Source organism: Plecotus auritus (assembly GCF_963455305.1).
Source record: "Plecotus auritus genome assembly, chromosome: 2".
Taxonomy (NCBI): domain Eukaryota; kingdom Metazoa; phylum Chordata; class Mammalia; order Chiroptera; family Vespertilionidae; genus Plecotus; species Plecotus auritus.
This window is the reverse complement of record NC_137771.1, coordinates 200,828,842-200,844,184: the sequence shown is the minus strand read 5'-3', so window position 1 is coordinate 200,844,184 and position 15,343 is coordinate 200,828,842. Positions and strand designations below refer to the sequence as shown.

General features: G+C 36.4%; 1 protein-coding gene across 2 annotated transcripts in view; it reads right to left on the bottom strand.

Moving 5' to 3' along the window:
• BCHE (butyrylcholinesterase) overlaps positions 1–15,343 on the bottom strand; it is a 66,230-nt gene that overhangs the window by 15,226 nt on the left and 35,661 nt on the right. For both annotated transcript variants that reach the window (XM_080657804.1, XM_080657805.1), the window contains exon 3: positions 3,658–3,824. In XM_080657804.1, coding sequence (XP_080513930.1) covers positions 3,658–3,824 — 167 coding nt within the window. The remainder of the gene's footprint in view (positions 1–3,657; positions 3,825–15,343) is intronic.

Here is a 15,343-nt window from a genome sequence, read left to right as displayed (position 1 = left end):
CACATTTTTTTCAGGACTTTCGTAATCTTTGTTTTTGCCACATTGTTGTCTCACTAGGAAAAAAAAAAGTCAGTCTTTCTTTCTTACACAAAGAAGAAGAATAAAGCCATATTTTGTCTTGATTAAAAAATAGTAATATTTCACTGCAGCTAGTTTATTTAGTCAAGTCTGAGGAGTTAGGAGAGAACACAGAGTGGTAAGTCAACTCAGAATTGTTAATGAAGGTTAAGTCTGAAGAAGAGATTAAATTGATATTGAATTGTGCTGAGCATTATAATAAAATATTTTATGTATTTTGAGAGTTCACTGAAAATCTTCTCACTACTTCCTTATTTCCATACTTGTCGACCAATTATTAAAATTTCAAAGAAATGCATGGCTTTGATGGAGTGTACCAGAACTTAATAGTTGTCCTGTTATAATTTTGAGTGTGTGATGAGATAGTAGAGTGAACAGGCTAGGTTTTGTGATGATTTCATGCTTTAAAAATGAAACTAAAAGATGATTTGACTTAATTAAAGGTTGCAAAAGGATTTTGTTGTAGTTGTTCTATATTATTTTGTTTTTCTTTTAATGGGAATAGAAAATCCAGAATATGAAAGTAGCAAAATTTTTTTTTTCCTCCAAGCTAGTTTTCACTCTCATTTTTTGGTTCCCATTCTTGCTAAATTATTACCAAATAGCAGTATATAATTCTTCAGAATGGTATCTCAGCTCCTATATTTATATGTGGTCTTCTTTAGTTTGGGCAAGTAATAATGTGTCATGATTTATTTAAAGACCAAAGGAGGAACTACTGGATCTAATATTTGTTTCTATTGGGAAGATATGGAAGTCTAATATGTTTTTTTTTTCTATTAAATAAATTTACTATTCCACTTTTGGTTAAAAATGTTGATATCTTATTGACATTGACTGGGTCATTTCTCTCATTTTTTTTTTCTTTTTCAAATGATTCTGATATATTATACAGTTATATTCTTCATGCAAACTCTCAATTTGATAAAATTTGAAACAAATGTAGTACACTTTATTTCTTGCAGGTGCATGCAATAACAGCATAGACAAGTACTAAATTATGGCTTGAAAGTTAAGTGCTAGAATTCATGTGTTTAAACAAGTCTTACAGATTATTTTATTTAAAAACATCTATTTCTTAAACATAAACCATTGACTAAGTGGTACTTATAAAGCTTATTGGGTTTCCATCTTGAATGAAGTAAGCATTACATTTCTCCTTTTAAATAATCCAGTCAGTAGTCATTCTTTGAAATTTTCTTTTACTTGTAGAGCTGCATTTTTTAAAATAATATTTTCATAAAAAACTTCCACCCATGTCATCTGAAAAACTTCACTTTTCAAAACATCAAAAAAATGAAATGTTTGAAGTTTTGCAACTTGAAAAACATAAGGTATGATAAGAACATGTGCTTTTTGTTACTATTTTTATTAATTTGAGTACATATATTTTATTTTTCTATTTTATTTTTCCCTTTATTGATTAAGGTATTACATATGTGTCCTCATCCCCCCATTGCCCTCTCCACTCCCCACTCATGCCTGGTGTCTGTGTCCATTGGTTAGGCTTATAGAACATGTGCTTTTAACCTTTTTAAAGCATTCGTTATTTATTATTTATAAAACTAAAATCGTGTAATTTTAAATTGTTTTTGTGTGTTTAAATGTACTTTTTAAAGAAATTTAGAAATACGTTGTTGATGTTCTAAAATCACATGGAACTATCCCAAGAGCACATCACTAACCCAGAGCAGGTATGGTATTTCCACACAGTGTTGCTCAGACTAGAAAGTTGTTCAATACTGCATAGGAAGTGGCAGAAGCTAGCTAAAAATTTTGAAGTTTTTTTTTTAATTTTTATTAAATCTGCCTTATGGCAGTTGAGTATTTAGAGGTAGAGATTTTGAAATACATCTTCAGAAGTTGTGGATAGTCAAATTTTATTTTATCCACAAATAAATTGCAAGATACCATATGAACCTGAATCAGAACGGCTCAGTTTGGCTTATAATAAATTAGTCATTTACAACCCCACCAACCCCTCTCTTAGATTTTTCTCAAATTATGAACTTCTCTTAAAAGTATTTTAAGTAAAGATTAAGACTATGTAGTGAGTGGTATGTTAAATGGTACCTCTTCTGGTCTCTTGGCAGTTTAAACGTGTTACCTCATTGTTATTCACACCCAGAGGACACAAAGGCAGCACTGTATCTCTGCCAAAGAATGCAGAAGCCCATCTCTGGATATATATTATGTCACTGAACATTTGGTAATACACAGAGTGCTGGTATATCAGAAACATTTCCCAAACAGATGGAGAACATAATTATAATTTTGGTGAGTAATGTTTGATAATCAAAAGGCATATTAAACAATCAAATACAGCTCTGAGGTGCTCATATTTGCATGAAACTAACCCCTTCCCCCTCTAAATAAGAAACTAAAAATATATACTATATTGTGCTAGTTAAAATGTAGTCTGAAATTTACAGTGTTATAGTGAACAGGATGGTAAAGTGTAAAGGAACTGGCCAGCAATATGTCTGATGGTTGAAAGTCAATTACTTTTATTGGAGAAAATTAAGGTAGAAAATTGACTAGAAGAGCCACATGGGTTATAAACAGCTGAGCATTTTAAAGCCAGGCATTGAATGAGATATGCCATTTTTCTCACAAAAGATGTGGCCATTCAAGTAGGATGTTCAAGTTAATTTAAATAGTTTTTCGCTCATGAATTTTGAAATAATATGATCACCTGAACCAATTTTCTTAGTATTTCCTTATATAAATTTAGATAAGCACTTCCAGAAGATTAGCTAACTAGTTTAGTATCTGCTTATTGTATTATGTAATATGTGTTCATGTGTTTATTTATTTATTTATTTATTTTTTTAAAATATATTTTATTGATTTTTTACAGAGAGGAAAGGAGAGGGATAGAGAGCTAGAAACATCGATGAGAGAGAAACATCGATCAGCTGCCTCCTGCACACCTCCCACTGAGGATGTGCCCGCAACCAAGGTACATGCCCTTGACCGGAATCGAACCTGGGACCCTTCAGTCCGCAGGCCGACGCTCTATCCACTGAGCCAAACCGGTTTCGGCTGTGTACATGTGTTTAGATAAATATCTCCATGTTCAGAATATTTAGAGATATTTGGAGTGTGTTATTTTAAATGTAAACTTTTGAATTTTTTCCTCTTTAGAAATCAAGGGTTGCCCTACTTACCAATAAATTTGTTATTACCTATTTTTAGTATAAATTATATTTTGTTATATTTTTAGTTGTATGAGTTATTTATTTTATGTATATATTTATTATCCATTGATTAATTCTAGGAAGATGAGTTGAATAGCAAGTAGTGCCCTATTTTGGATCTGCTACTGTTTTATTTGCTTCTAGGGAAAAATTCCAATTTTAGGTTTCTTTATTTAATTACTAAAGTGCTGTTCATATAGTAAGCCCTCAAAACATATCCATACTTGCTGGAAGAAAATTGTTAATATATAGAACTCATCACAATCAAGTAATTATAAAGTCACAGATTAACACCATCTACATGCCTTGGATAGTCCAGCTTTTCCCCCTTTTACATAGTCCACAAGCAATTATTTAACAAATGATTAAAAACACACACCTGTCATTTCCAAGACCTTGGGGAAAAAGAGTGTCCAGAATCGGCATTGTTGAGCACGTAGTTTAGTATATATTTTTGGCGACTCTGTATTCAAGGTTAAATATTTTTGTTCCGTGCTTTTGAAGACAGGCCAACTTGTACTACTATTCTGGGTCCCATTTGGATTTCTAAAAAATTAAAGAAACACATTATACCTCTACTGAAATCATTGCTAGATGAAAATATTGTTCTCAAAAACCAATAAGAGCTTTTTAAAATTTCAGGAAAAAATTGTGAATTGCTTTGATGATGTCAAGCATAAATAAGTTTGGTTGAATGTTTTCAGTACCTTGAAGCACTATGTTAGTTAGAAATTGTTGGAAGTAAAGTTTGAAGAACTTTTTACATACATTTCTGCATAACATACAAGGAGAAAAATACATTTTATTTTTAATAATGCTGTTTTTTTGTTGTTTTTTTTTAAATATATTTTTATTGATTTCAGAGAGAAAGGGAGAACGAGAGACAGAAATATCAATGATGAGAGAGAATCACTTACCACACTGCATGACCCACACTGGGAATCAAGTCCTACAACCCAGGCATGTGCCCTGACAGGAAATCGAACTGTGACCTCCTGGCTCAGAAGTCAACACTCAACCACTGAGCCATGCCAGCCAGGCAATAATGCTGTTTTTGTTTTGTTTTGTTTTGTTTTAAACATGTTCAAATGGTAGTGTCATTTTTGTTTCATCTTTTCCCCTTATCCCAGGCCTAATATTTTCACAATTAACATTAATACCATCTATTTAATATCTGTTGCATCTATTTCATTCTATTTGTTATTCTTACTGATTGAGTCTGGGACCGAATACACATTTCCTTATTATGCAATAGCCTCCTTACTCTAGGAAACTGCCTTACGTTTTACCTTTAAGCTGATCTTACATTCTTGAAGACCTGTTCACTGCTTAAAATCATTTTAATAACTCCCAGTGGGTTTAGATAAAGGTTAATAAACATGATGCCACTCACATTTCCAAGCTTATTTTCAGATATTCTATTCATAAGCTAACCAACAGGAGTTAGGGCTAGTTCCTTAGTAATATCCTCCTTTATTTTATTTCTTTGCCTTTGCCCCAGCTATTATTTCTGCTTGAAATCTTTTTATTTCAAGCAGAAATAATATCATGTGTCTATGTTGATTAAGAACTTTCATATACTATTTTTGTGCCAACATTTCTTATATCTTTCACTGTGGTTTCTTAATCAATAATGTGACTCTTTTTTAGAAATTATAGTTTTGAGTTCATTTACATCTTTGTAGCACTCAATAATACATTATTACCTAGGTCAAAAAAATTGCGAAAGTGGCTCCAAGTATAAAATCCATAGATTTTCCTTTAATATATTTTAAAGTTATAATTATGAGTCAGACATTGCTCTAGGCTCTAGAAATACAAATAATTATGGGAAACATAGTTTCCCACAGGGAATTTATAAACAAAAATATCCATGAAAAGAAAGAATCAACAATGTATGGTAGCCTAAACCAAGCGTAAACAGAGGGACACAAATCATCAGAGGACTGAGCAATCATTAAGTTTGAAAGGAAGTTACCTGAAGGAGCGATACTGAAGTAAGGAGAGAAAATAAGGAACTGAACTAAAAAGAAAAGTTGGAAAAGCTAAAGAGAGGAAACAGACTCATAGATAGAGAGGAGGGAGGAGATTGAGCAAAAAAGAAAAAAAGAGAGAGATAACTCATGGACATGGACAACAGTGTGGTGATGGGGGGGGGCGAGGGAGGAGAAGGAAGAGGAAACAGGATTAACATAAGCACAAATAATGAGTGTTCATCTTCGTTCAAAGGATTCTAGGGTAGAGGAGATCCTATTAGAGTTATAGCTTTAGGATATTAGTCTTATCACATTAAGACCTGACAGTCTAGAATGGTTTGGACTTTAGCTTGTAGGTATTTACTATTCTTGAGAGATTTTTAACTAAATGTTTTACTAGGAACATAACATTTTAGAATTTTTTATCTGTGTGTGATATCTAGAATAATCAAGAAACCTAGAAAGTATTCACAAGTACTTTAATCATAAGCCGAAGACTAGAGTAATAAGGATTAGGGAGTCATTCCTTTCTCTTAAATTCATTCTGCCTTACGCAAAATCATATAAGAAAAACTCCAGTTGAATGTGCCTATAAGTAGAACACATAAAATTCTTCATTATTCAGTACCTTCTGTGAATTATTAATAGATAGAAAGTTGAGAGTAGTAATAGCAGATACAATATATATATTGTATATATGCAAAAGCCTATGAACCCAGTAGATTTTGGAAAGATAAGCAAGCATTTGTCCAGCATGAATATTTAGCAGTAGATTTTGCCATCAAGAACCTGTATCAGATAAGCACCACAAATTCATATTTTACCATAGAAGCAGACTATTCTACCGCAAATTCAGAAGCTTTAGCAATAAATAACTTCTTGATGTAGTAGTTGATTTTATGTAGGAATTGGCTGATTTAATAAGAACTATTAATAAGCAGAGGTATTCAAGCTAAACCCATATCATAACAGGATTGAAACCTCCTGCCTTAGGGTGTTTTTTGAGAGAGATCATGAAGAAAATTTCTCCAGTTCACAAATGGCACCCTTGTCTAAGTGAATTACAGAGTCTTTTCCCTTTCATTTAAAGCTTTGGAAACTAACAACTACAGCTGCTGGAGGCTAGATTTTAAACCAGAAGAACCATTGGTCTGATTCGGTACAGCAATTCTTATGTCCCTAAATTGCTGGCTTTCCTTCTAATTCCACTCTAATTAACTTATGGCACCATTTTAACTGCACATTCATTTATGGCTTCTGCAAATGGTGACTTAAACAGAGCCGACTTGTACTTGAGTTCAGGAGGGAGGCAGTAATGACACTGCCAGGGTTGATTTAACAAACTTTGTCCATGAAATAACTCATGACATTCCAAATTACAACTCAGCGATAATAAAATTCCTTTGCCTATGGATGCAGATGTAGTTTTCAAAAAGTGATTGAAATAGCTATTGAAGTGATGGAGCATTTTACTCTATAATTTGAAGAAATCTCCAAAGAAATTAAAACTTAACAAGGGATATAATGCTCTTCCTATCTGGATCAATTAAAAACTTTGTGAAAGACAACATATTTTCCAGATATACAATTTTGAAACAGTATATAATTTTAATCTCAAAATTATAGATGCATTTAAACATCTTGACATCACAATTTTTCAAAGAATTATCTTGTCACAAAAGAAAGGTTTTAAAGTGATGATACCTAAAATTTTCCATGAAGAGTAATTTTTGCTTTATTTTTACTATTATATTCTTTTTGTACTTTGTGGTATATAAAAGTAGTATAAAGATCATCAATTATACTTTTCTTCTTATGTAGGTTTGACAAGTTTTAAGTTTTCTCTTGTTTAACCATACAAAGGCAGATTATCTTTGAAACTTCTGTGTTTCAGGAAATTACCTGCTTGTCATTGAAATGTGAGCCCAGATTTGACAATGCACTTCATAAATAGATTTTTTAATGACATTAATTGACTCAGGGTGCCTGATATGAAGTAGTATGTATTAAGCTCAATTTATAAAGTGTTCTGAGGTTTATAAATCCTGATATTACCTACCAAAACTAACACTGAAATTAAGATTATTCTTGACTAAGAATTCAGAGACAGCAATGTATAAGTAGGCTATACAGTTATTTTATTTTAAAGTGAATATATTTCCAGTTGTTTTATTTTAAAGTGAATATATTTCAGTATGCTCTACAATCTAAAAAGTAAAGACATGATTAGTGGTTGTAAACTGAAAAACCACCTGATATATTCTACTGTCATAAGAGGGCTAAGGAGTAACAGTTTATATTGGATAATTTCTTAAAAATACAAATATCCATGGATTCATATTCTATGTCATATTACACTTCAATCAAATTGTATTTTAATTTAAAGAGTAGAATGTTTATAAGATAATCTGAATATAGAAAAAATCATTCCTTGATTCAACAAATATTATTGAGTGCATACAATGTCAGGCTTCTTTATGTCACAGAAGATTTAACAATGGCAAATTCGACAGAAATTCCTTCCTTTTGCAGTTTTAATTCTTTGAGGAAGATAGACAAAAAACAAGATAAATAGGGGAAATATGTTAGACAGTAATAGCTGCTAGAGAAAATGAAGTAGAGAATAAGAATAATAGGAAATGACCAGTAAGTATCAGTGGGGATGGGCAGTAGTGAGGGTGTGTGTAATAATGAATTTGGTTGGACACTATGCACAGTTCCTGTGAGCTAACATCTAAAACTTTGGAATTTCCCACCAATACTGATTATTTATACTAACAAAGTGACTCATGGTGGGCACCTGATGACTTTTGACAATGACATCACTCAGGATGGGGCTACTCATGATTAGAATCTCAGGGAAGGAATGGCTATGGCTAAAAGACCATGCATATGATTAGAGAGGCTGAGACTTTGAACCACATATTAGCCTAACTTCAGGAAAGGGAGGGGGCTGAAGATTGATTTCAACCACATAGCCAATAATTCAATCATTCATGCCTATATAATGAAACTCCAATAAAGCCCTGAGCCTCAAGCTCAAATGAACTTTCTGGGTTGGCGATACTCTAAGGGCACATTACCATCATTAATGGCATGAAGTAATGCATCTCCAAGTATACAGAAGCTTTGCTTTTGGAACCTTGTCCGTACCAGGCCCTGTTCTATGTATCTCTTTCTTTGGTTCTGATGTATATCCTTTGTTATATTAAAAATCATAATTATAATTATAGCACTTTCCTGAATTCTGTGTGTCATTCTAACATATTATTAAATATTATGGAGTCCACAAGGGCCCTAAATTTGTATCTGGCTTGTCTGAACTGAGGGTGACCTGGGGACCCTAAACATGCAACTGGTGCCAGAAATCTTGGGCCAACCTGGAAGTGTGAAGGACTGAGTCCTTAACGTTTACTTAAGCTAACTGGGTAAGAAAAGTCTGCAATATTTGATAAGAAAGGGACTTTCAATGAAGACTTAAAAGAGTGGAGTGAGTCATGCAGTTTTTTTTTTTTTTTAGAGGAAGGTCATTTCAACAGAAGCAATAGAAAGCAAAGGCTATGAGACAGATGGTTGTCTGGAGTTTTCTAATAAAGAAGTAGGAGAGTGGTGAGAGTAGAGACAGCTAGGGAGGAAATAGAGGTGAGGTTAGAGAGATGACAGGAGGGCCACATTATTTAGTGACCTGTAGGTCCGTATAAGCTTTTTACATCTACTCTCAGTGAAAGAAGAATTAATTGGAGGATTTGCACAAAGAAAGGACAAGGTCTCACATTTCTTAAGAGTTCATCTGGCTGCAGTTCTGGGAATAGACTACAAGGAATCTAAGTCCAGAAGCAGAGGTCGATTAGGAGGCTACTGGAATAATCTAGGTTAGAGATGATGGTTGCTTGAACTAGGGAGGTAGTAGTAGAAACTGAGAGAAATTGTCAGATCTTGAATATATTTTGAAGATACAGCCCTTACAATCAATTGGCCAATAGATTAGATATAGAGAAAATGAGAGCAGTCAAGGGTGATGCTAAGGATTCTGGCCTAAAAGTTTGAAGATGAATAGAGTTGTCATTACTAAGATAGGAAATGCTGCAAGAAGTGCATGTTTGGAGGAAAATATCAAGCATTCAGCTCTTTATATGTTAATTTGAGATTCAAATAGAGACAGTAGGTAAGCAATTGGAATTTGGTGTTGGTTAATCTTTATTTCATAGAGGGAATGTATGCATTCTAAATGGATTGACAAGCTCTTTAATGCAGTATTCCTCCACGAGCACTAAACATGTGATCAATTTATAAATTTCAATACAGAAATGAAAATTAAAAATAATATAGCCGAAACCGGTTTGGCTCAGTGGATAGACCGTCGGCCTGCGGACTGAGGGGTCCCGGGTTCGATTCTGGTCAGAGGCATGTACATTGGTTGCGGGCACATCCCCAGTGGGAGGTGTGCAGGAGGCAGCTGATCAATGTTTCTCTCTCATCGATGTTTCTAGCTCTCTGTCCCTCTCCCTTCCTCTCTGTAAAGTATCAATAAAATATATTTAAAAAAAATTAAAAAAATTAAAAATAATATAAATGATGTAATAAATTATTTCATAGGATATATAACACCTGTCCCCATCCAGATTATAACTCCTTGCCCTATGCTTTTCAAATAGGTCTTCTTGATGTCCATATCATCAAACAGGCTTTCTTGATGTCTCAGTTAAAATACTTAGTCTCTGTCCTCATATTAAAATTTATTTTAACTGTGCTTTTTTCATTCTCTTATTAGAGAGTGCTGTGGTCTGAGCCCTCCCATTAGTTGATGGTATTACAAGCTGAAACTTTTGGGAGATGTGTGAGTCCTGAGGGCAGACCCCTTATAAATAGGATGAGTACCTTTATAAAAGAGGCTCCAGAGGGATCCCTTGCCCCTTCTACCACATGAAGACAAAATGAGAAGAAACCAGCTATGAATCAAGATGGCCCTCACAAGAAGGTTACCATAATAGGATCCTAATCTTGGACTTCCAGCCTCCAGAACTGTGAGCAATAAATTTTGGTTGCTTATAAGCTACCAGGGTTGTGGTATTTTGTGATAGCAACCTGAATGGACTAAGACAGAGAGTAAGTTCCATGTAAACCATCATTTGATTGCTTTGTTTACAACCTGGTACTGTGTTTGATTTATAGTATTTTGCAAGAAATATGACTAAAATAAATAAGAAATATCTTAACTGGTACTTCAAGTTATCTCATTTTCCACAATAGTAAATGTTCACATTTAAAAGCTACCACCACATAGAAAATCATATTTCACAATCACTTATCCCATTTCAGGAAAATCATCATTCTGAATCAAATAATGTAAACTTTTGCTTCAAGTAAGTTTTTATATGGCCATAAGACGTTATGAAACAGTTTTAACATGTGCGTTACATAAACTCTTCTTTAAAATTTATTTTCTTTATTGATTAAGGTATTACATATAAACTCTTTTTTTACCATGTTAAAAATTTAAATGAAACTAATTGATAACATGACATATAACCTGTGCCTAAAGGATCCACACATAAAAAAGTAAGATGTGCATATTTAGTAACCTTAGAAAACATTAGGAACAATAGACCAAAAATGAGCAAAAAGAAAATAAAAAGGAGACATTGAGTTAATATCAGGAATAGTAGTAACAGCAATAAATAAAAAAATTCACAAGTTACTTCTGTTGTTTTGACATCCTATCTAAAAAAAGAGAAACATGCAAATTGACCATACCTCCACTACACCCACAAGCCATGCCCACCAGTCATGCCCACCAGCCAATCAGGAGCAAGTATGCAAATTAACCCAGCCAAGATGGTGGTTAATTTGCATATCCAACCACAGAGCGAAGACTGAAGACAGCGCAGAGGAAGCCAAGCACTGCAGAAGGGAGCGAAGATTCAGAGAAGCAAGCAAGCGGGGTGGCAGAGAAGGGAGGGAAGCAGACCGCCACAGGAAGCCCTATTGCAGGAATATTCCTGCAAGGGGCCTCTAGTATTTAAATAAAGAATAAACAAAGCAATTTGAAAATAGTAAACAAACTACTCTATATTTAAATATGAGATTATGGACAGAGGATCCAAGATGGCGGCGTAGGTAAACACCTAAACTGCTGCCTCGCACAACAATTTCAAAACTACAACTAAAAGACAAAACATCTATCACCCAGAACCACGGGAAAGCTGGCTGAGTGGAAGTTCTACAACTAGAAGAAAAGAGAAAAGAGCAGTGAGACGTGCACAAGTGCTGAAAAGCTGAGGTACGGAGGCGCGCTTATCAGGCTGGTGGCGGGCGACCAGGAGCACTGCTTTGTTCAACCCAAAGGGAGATAAGCTCCCGATTACTCTGAACTCCAGTTTCTGGGGAGACACGGAGGACCCAAACTCCCACCGGGAGAAGCTGGACTGTCTGCCATTGGGTCGGAAAGTGAGAGTGGCTTGCTTTCAGGGCTGCGCACAGGAATAATTGTTTACAGCACTGGAGCGCGAGATGCGGGGACATGGTTGGAGACACAGAGCTGGCTAACTGGCAGCCATCGCTGTTTGCCACGCCCTAGCCTAGTGACGCCCTGAGACCCCGCCTTGCACAATCTACAAACACACCCAAGCTCCAAGCAGTGGCTTTAGCATATGAATGGCCTGCCCTATCACAGCTTAACCTAGCAAACTTGCAGCCCAGGTCAGACAGCTCCAAAACCTCCAAACCCCAAGCAAAGAGGAGAAAAATGTAGTTCTTGCTGTAGCTCCTGCTGGGTGGCCTCAGACAGTAGCTGACCTGCACTCCATTGGAGATCCAGAAGCCAGTGTACCTAGTGGTCAGTGTGAAACACCAGATTTCAACTCCTCACATCCATAAGTGACACATTCAAGAGGCAGACTCAGTGAGCACCAAAGCCCCACTGAAACAAGTCCTGCACCATAAGCATGTCTCCAGCACAGCAGTTATTCCATTATAGACACAGCGGGTCCTCACAGCCAATTGGCCTGGGGGTCAATTCCTCCCAGTGTACCAACAGCAATCAAGGCTTAACAACAACAAGACTTTGCACTCAGCCCACAAAGGGGTATACCAAGAGCGTCCTCCTCAGGTAATTGGGGAGGCTGAGCTACTGGCCCCTATAGGTCACCTACCACACAAAACCACTCCATCAACACAGGGAAGCAGCCAAAATGCGGAGACAAAGAAACATGTCACGAATGAAAGAAATGGAGGAAAGCAAACTACGGGACGACATAGAGTTCAGAACCACATTTATAAGGTGACTCAAGAATCTTCTAAAAACATCTGAGGAACTCAGTGAGACCTTTAAGGATCTTAATGAGAATGCCAAAAAAAAAAAAAAAAAAAATGGAAAAGGACCAGTCAGAAATTAAGCATACACTGTCTAAAATAAAGAATATACAGAAACTCAACTGTAGATCAACATACACCAAGAATCAAACCAAAGATCTGAAATATGAGGAAACAAAAACACCCAACCAGAAAAACAAAAAGAAAAAAGAATCCAAAAATATGAAGATAGTGTAAGGGGCCTTTGGGACAACTTTAAGCGTACCGACATCTGAATTTTTGGGGTGCCAGAAGAAGAGAGAGAGCAAAATATTGAAAACCTATTAGAAGAAATAATGACAGAAAACTTTCCCTACCTGGTGAAAGAAATAGACTTATAAGTCCAGGAAGCACACAGAACCCCATACAAGAGGAATCCAAAGAGGACCACACCAAGACACATCATAATTAAAATGCCAAGGGCAAAAGACAAAGAGAGAATCTTGAAAGCAGCAAGAGAAAAACAGTTAGTTACCTACAAGGGAGTACCCATACGACTGTCAGCTGATTTCTCAACAGAAACTATGCAGGCCAGAAGGGAGTGGCAAGAAATATTCAAAGTGATGAACAGCAAGAACCTACAACCAAGATTACTCTCCCAACAAAGCTATCATTCAGAGTTGAAGGTCAGATAAAGAGCTTCACAGACAAGAAAAAGCTAAAGTTCATCACCACCAAACCAGTATTACATGAAATGCTGAAGGGTATTCTTTAAGAAGAGGAAGAAGAAGAAAAAGGTAAAGATAAAAATTATGAACAACAAAATGACATCAAATACATACCTACCAACAAGTGAATCTAAAAATCAAGTGAATAAAAAATCTGAAGAACAGAATGGACTGGTGAATATAATAGAATCAGGGACATAGAAAGGGATTGGACTGACAATTCTCAGGGGGAAGGGGGTGTGAGGGGTGCAGGAAGAGATTGGACAAAAATCTTACACCTATGAATGAAGACAGTGGCGGGGGGTAAGGACATGGGGTGGGGTGGGGTGGAAATCAGGTGGAGGGGAGATATGGGGGGAAAAAAGAGGAACACCTGTAATAATCTGAACAATAAAGATTTATTAAAAAAATAAATAAATATGAGATTATGAACATGAATTCATAACACAATCTATTCTAGAAAATATGGAGACACAAGTAAAATAGTGACACTAATAAACAGCAAAATATAAATAAGATAATATTTTCTCTAAGATCATATTCTCTGCTTCATTTTGCATACATAAAACTCCTCAGGATAAATATAGACATTAACAGTGATTTTTTATTGCTTCTAGAAGAAGATTTTGTGACTGCAATATATTTAAGAATTTGACCAAGTTCAATGACTGATTTTTTTTAATTGTGTCCTAAAATCTATGCAATCTTTAAAACTGACCCAAAGAGAGGTTTCCTAAATTATATTATTAATAAAAATATTTATTCTTACTTACATAACCAACCAAAATGTGTTCATTACCCATAGAACCCATAGAATTCTATTATAGCAAGTTAGTATTAGTTCCTGTATGTATTTCCAATAATTTAATCATACTGGCTCCATTTTAAGCTACAAGACTAATCCTAGTTTGATTGATTAGTTTTATAAAACTTGTTATACAGAACTTCATAAGCCTTATAAGATTGATTTTTAAAAATAAATGAAATAATTTAAATGGCTTTTCTTTGCATACATACTCACATACATACAAGCATGCCCATTTCTGTTTATCTGGGTCATGTATATTACATAGCTATCTATATATATAATAGCCCAGCAACTAGAATGATGGAATGACCAGAATGACTGGTGGCTATGACGTGCACTGGGGCAGCCAACCAGCCTGATCCAGGCCCCAACTGGTCCCCCCTGGCAGGACTGGCCCCCCATCGGCCCCTAACACCCCAATCTGGGGTGAGGCTGGCAAGCCAACTGCCTGCAGCCCCTCCCCCTGGCCAGCCCTACCCTGATCGGCCTCCCCCCACCCTGATCAAGAGCAGGGCTGGCCAGCCAACTGCCCGTGGCCCCTCCCCCTTGCCAGCCTGGCCAGATGGGCCCCCAATGGGGTGGACCAGATGGACCCCCACCTGTGCACAAATTCAGGCAACAGGCCTCTAGTATGTATATAATGTGTATATATATGTACATATTCTGCAACTTGAATATTAAGGATACCAAAAACATTTGAATAAATATCATTTACATAACAATTTAATTTGTCATAACATGCTATTGCAATGCCCTATAAGGGTACCAAATTATATAATTAGAGGCCTAGTGTACAAATCCGTACATAGGTGGGGTCCGGCTGGCCCAGCTCTGATCAGGGCATATTAGGGCCAGGCTTATTGGGAGGAGTAGATGGTGAGAGGTTGGCTGGCTGGTCTGCCCTGATTGGAGCCCAATCAGGGCTGGGCCATCCAGGGGGGAGAAGCCATGGGCGATTGGCTGGTGGGCCCAACCCTTGATTAGAGTGGGGGACTGATTGATGGAGGGGCTGGCCATAAGGAGGGGCTGTAGGGGTGGGCCAGCTGGCCCCATCCCCAATTGGTATGGGGGGCTGATCTGGGGTGGGGCCAGCCGGGGGAAGGGGCTGAGGGCAGTTGTCACCGGTCTTGCCCCAGATTGGAGTGGGGGAGGCCGATTGGGGGTGGAGCTGGCTAGAGGGAGGGGCTGTGGGCCAATCAGGGTGAAGAAGGGGGTTGTGGGTGGTGGGCTGGCTAGCCCCACTGCCGAATGGGGTGAGGGGCC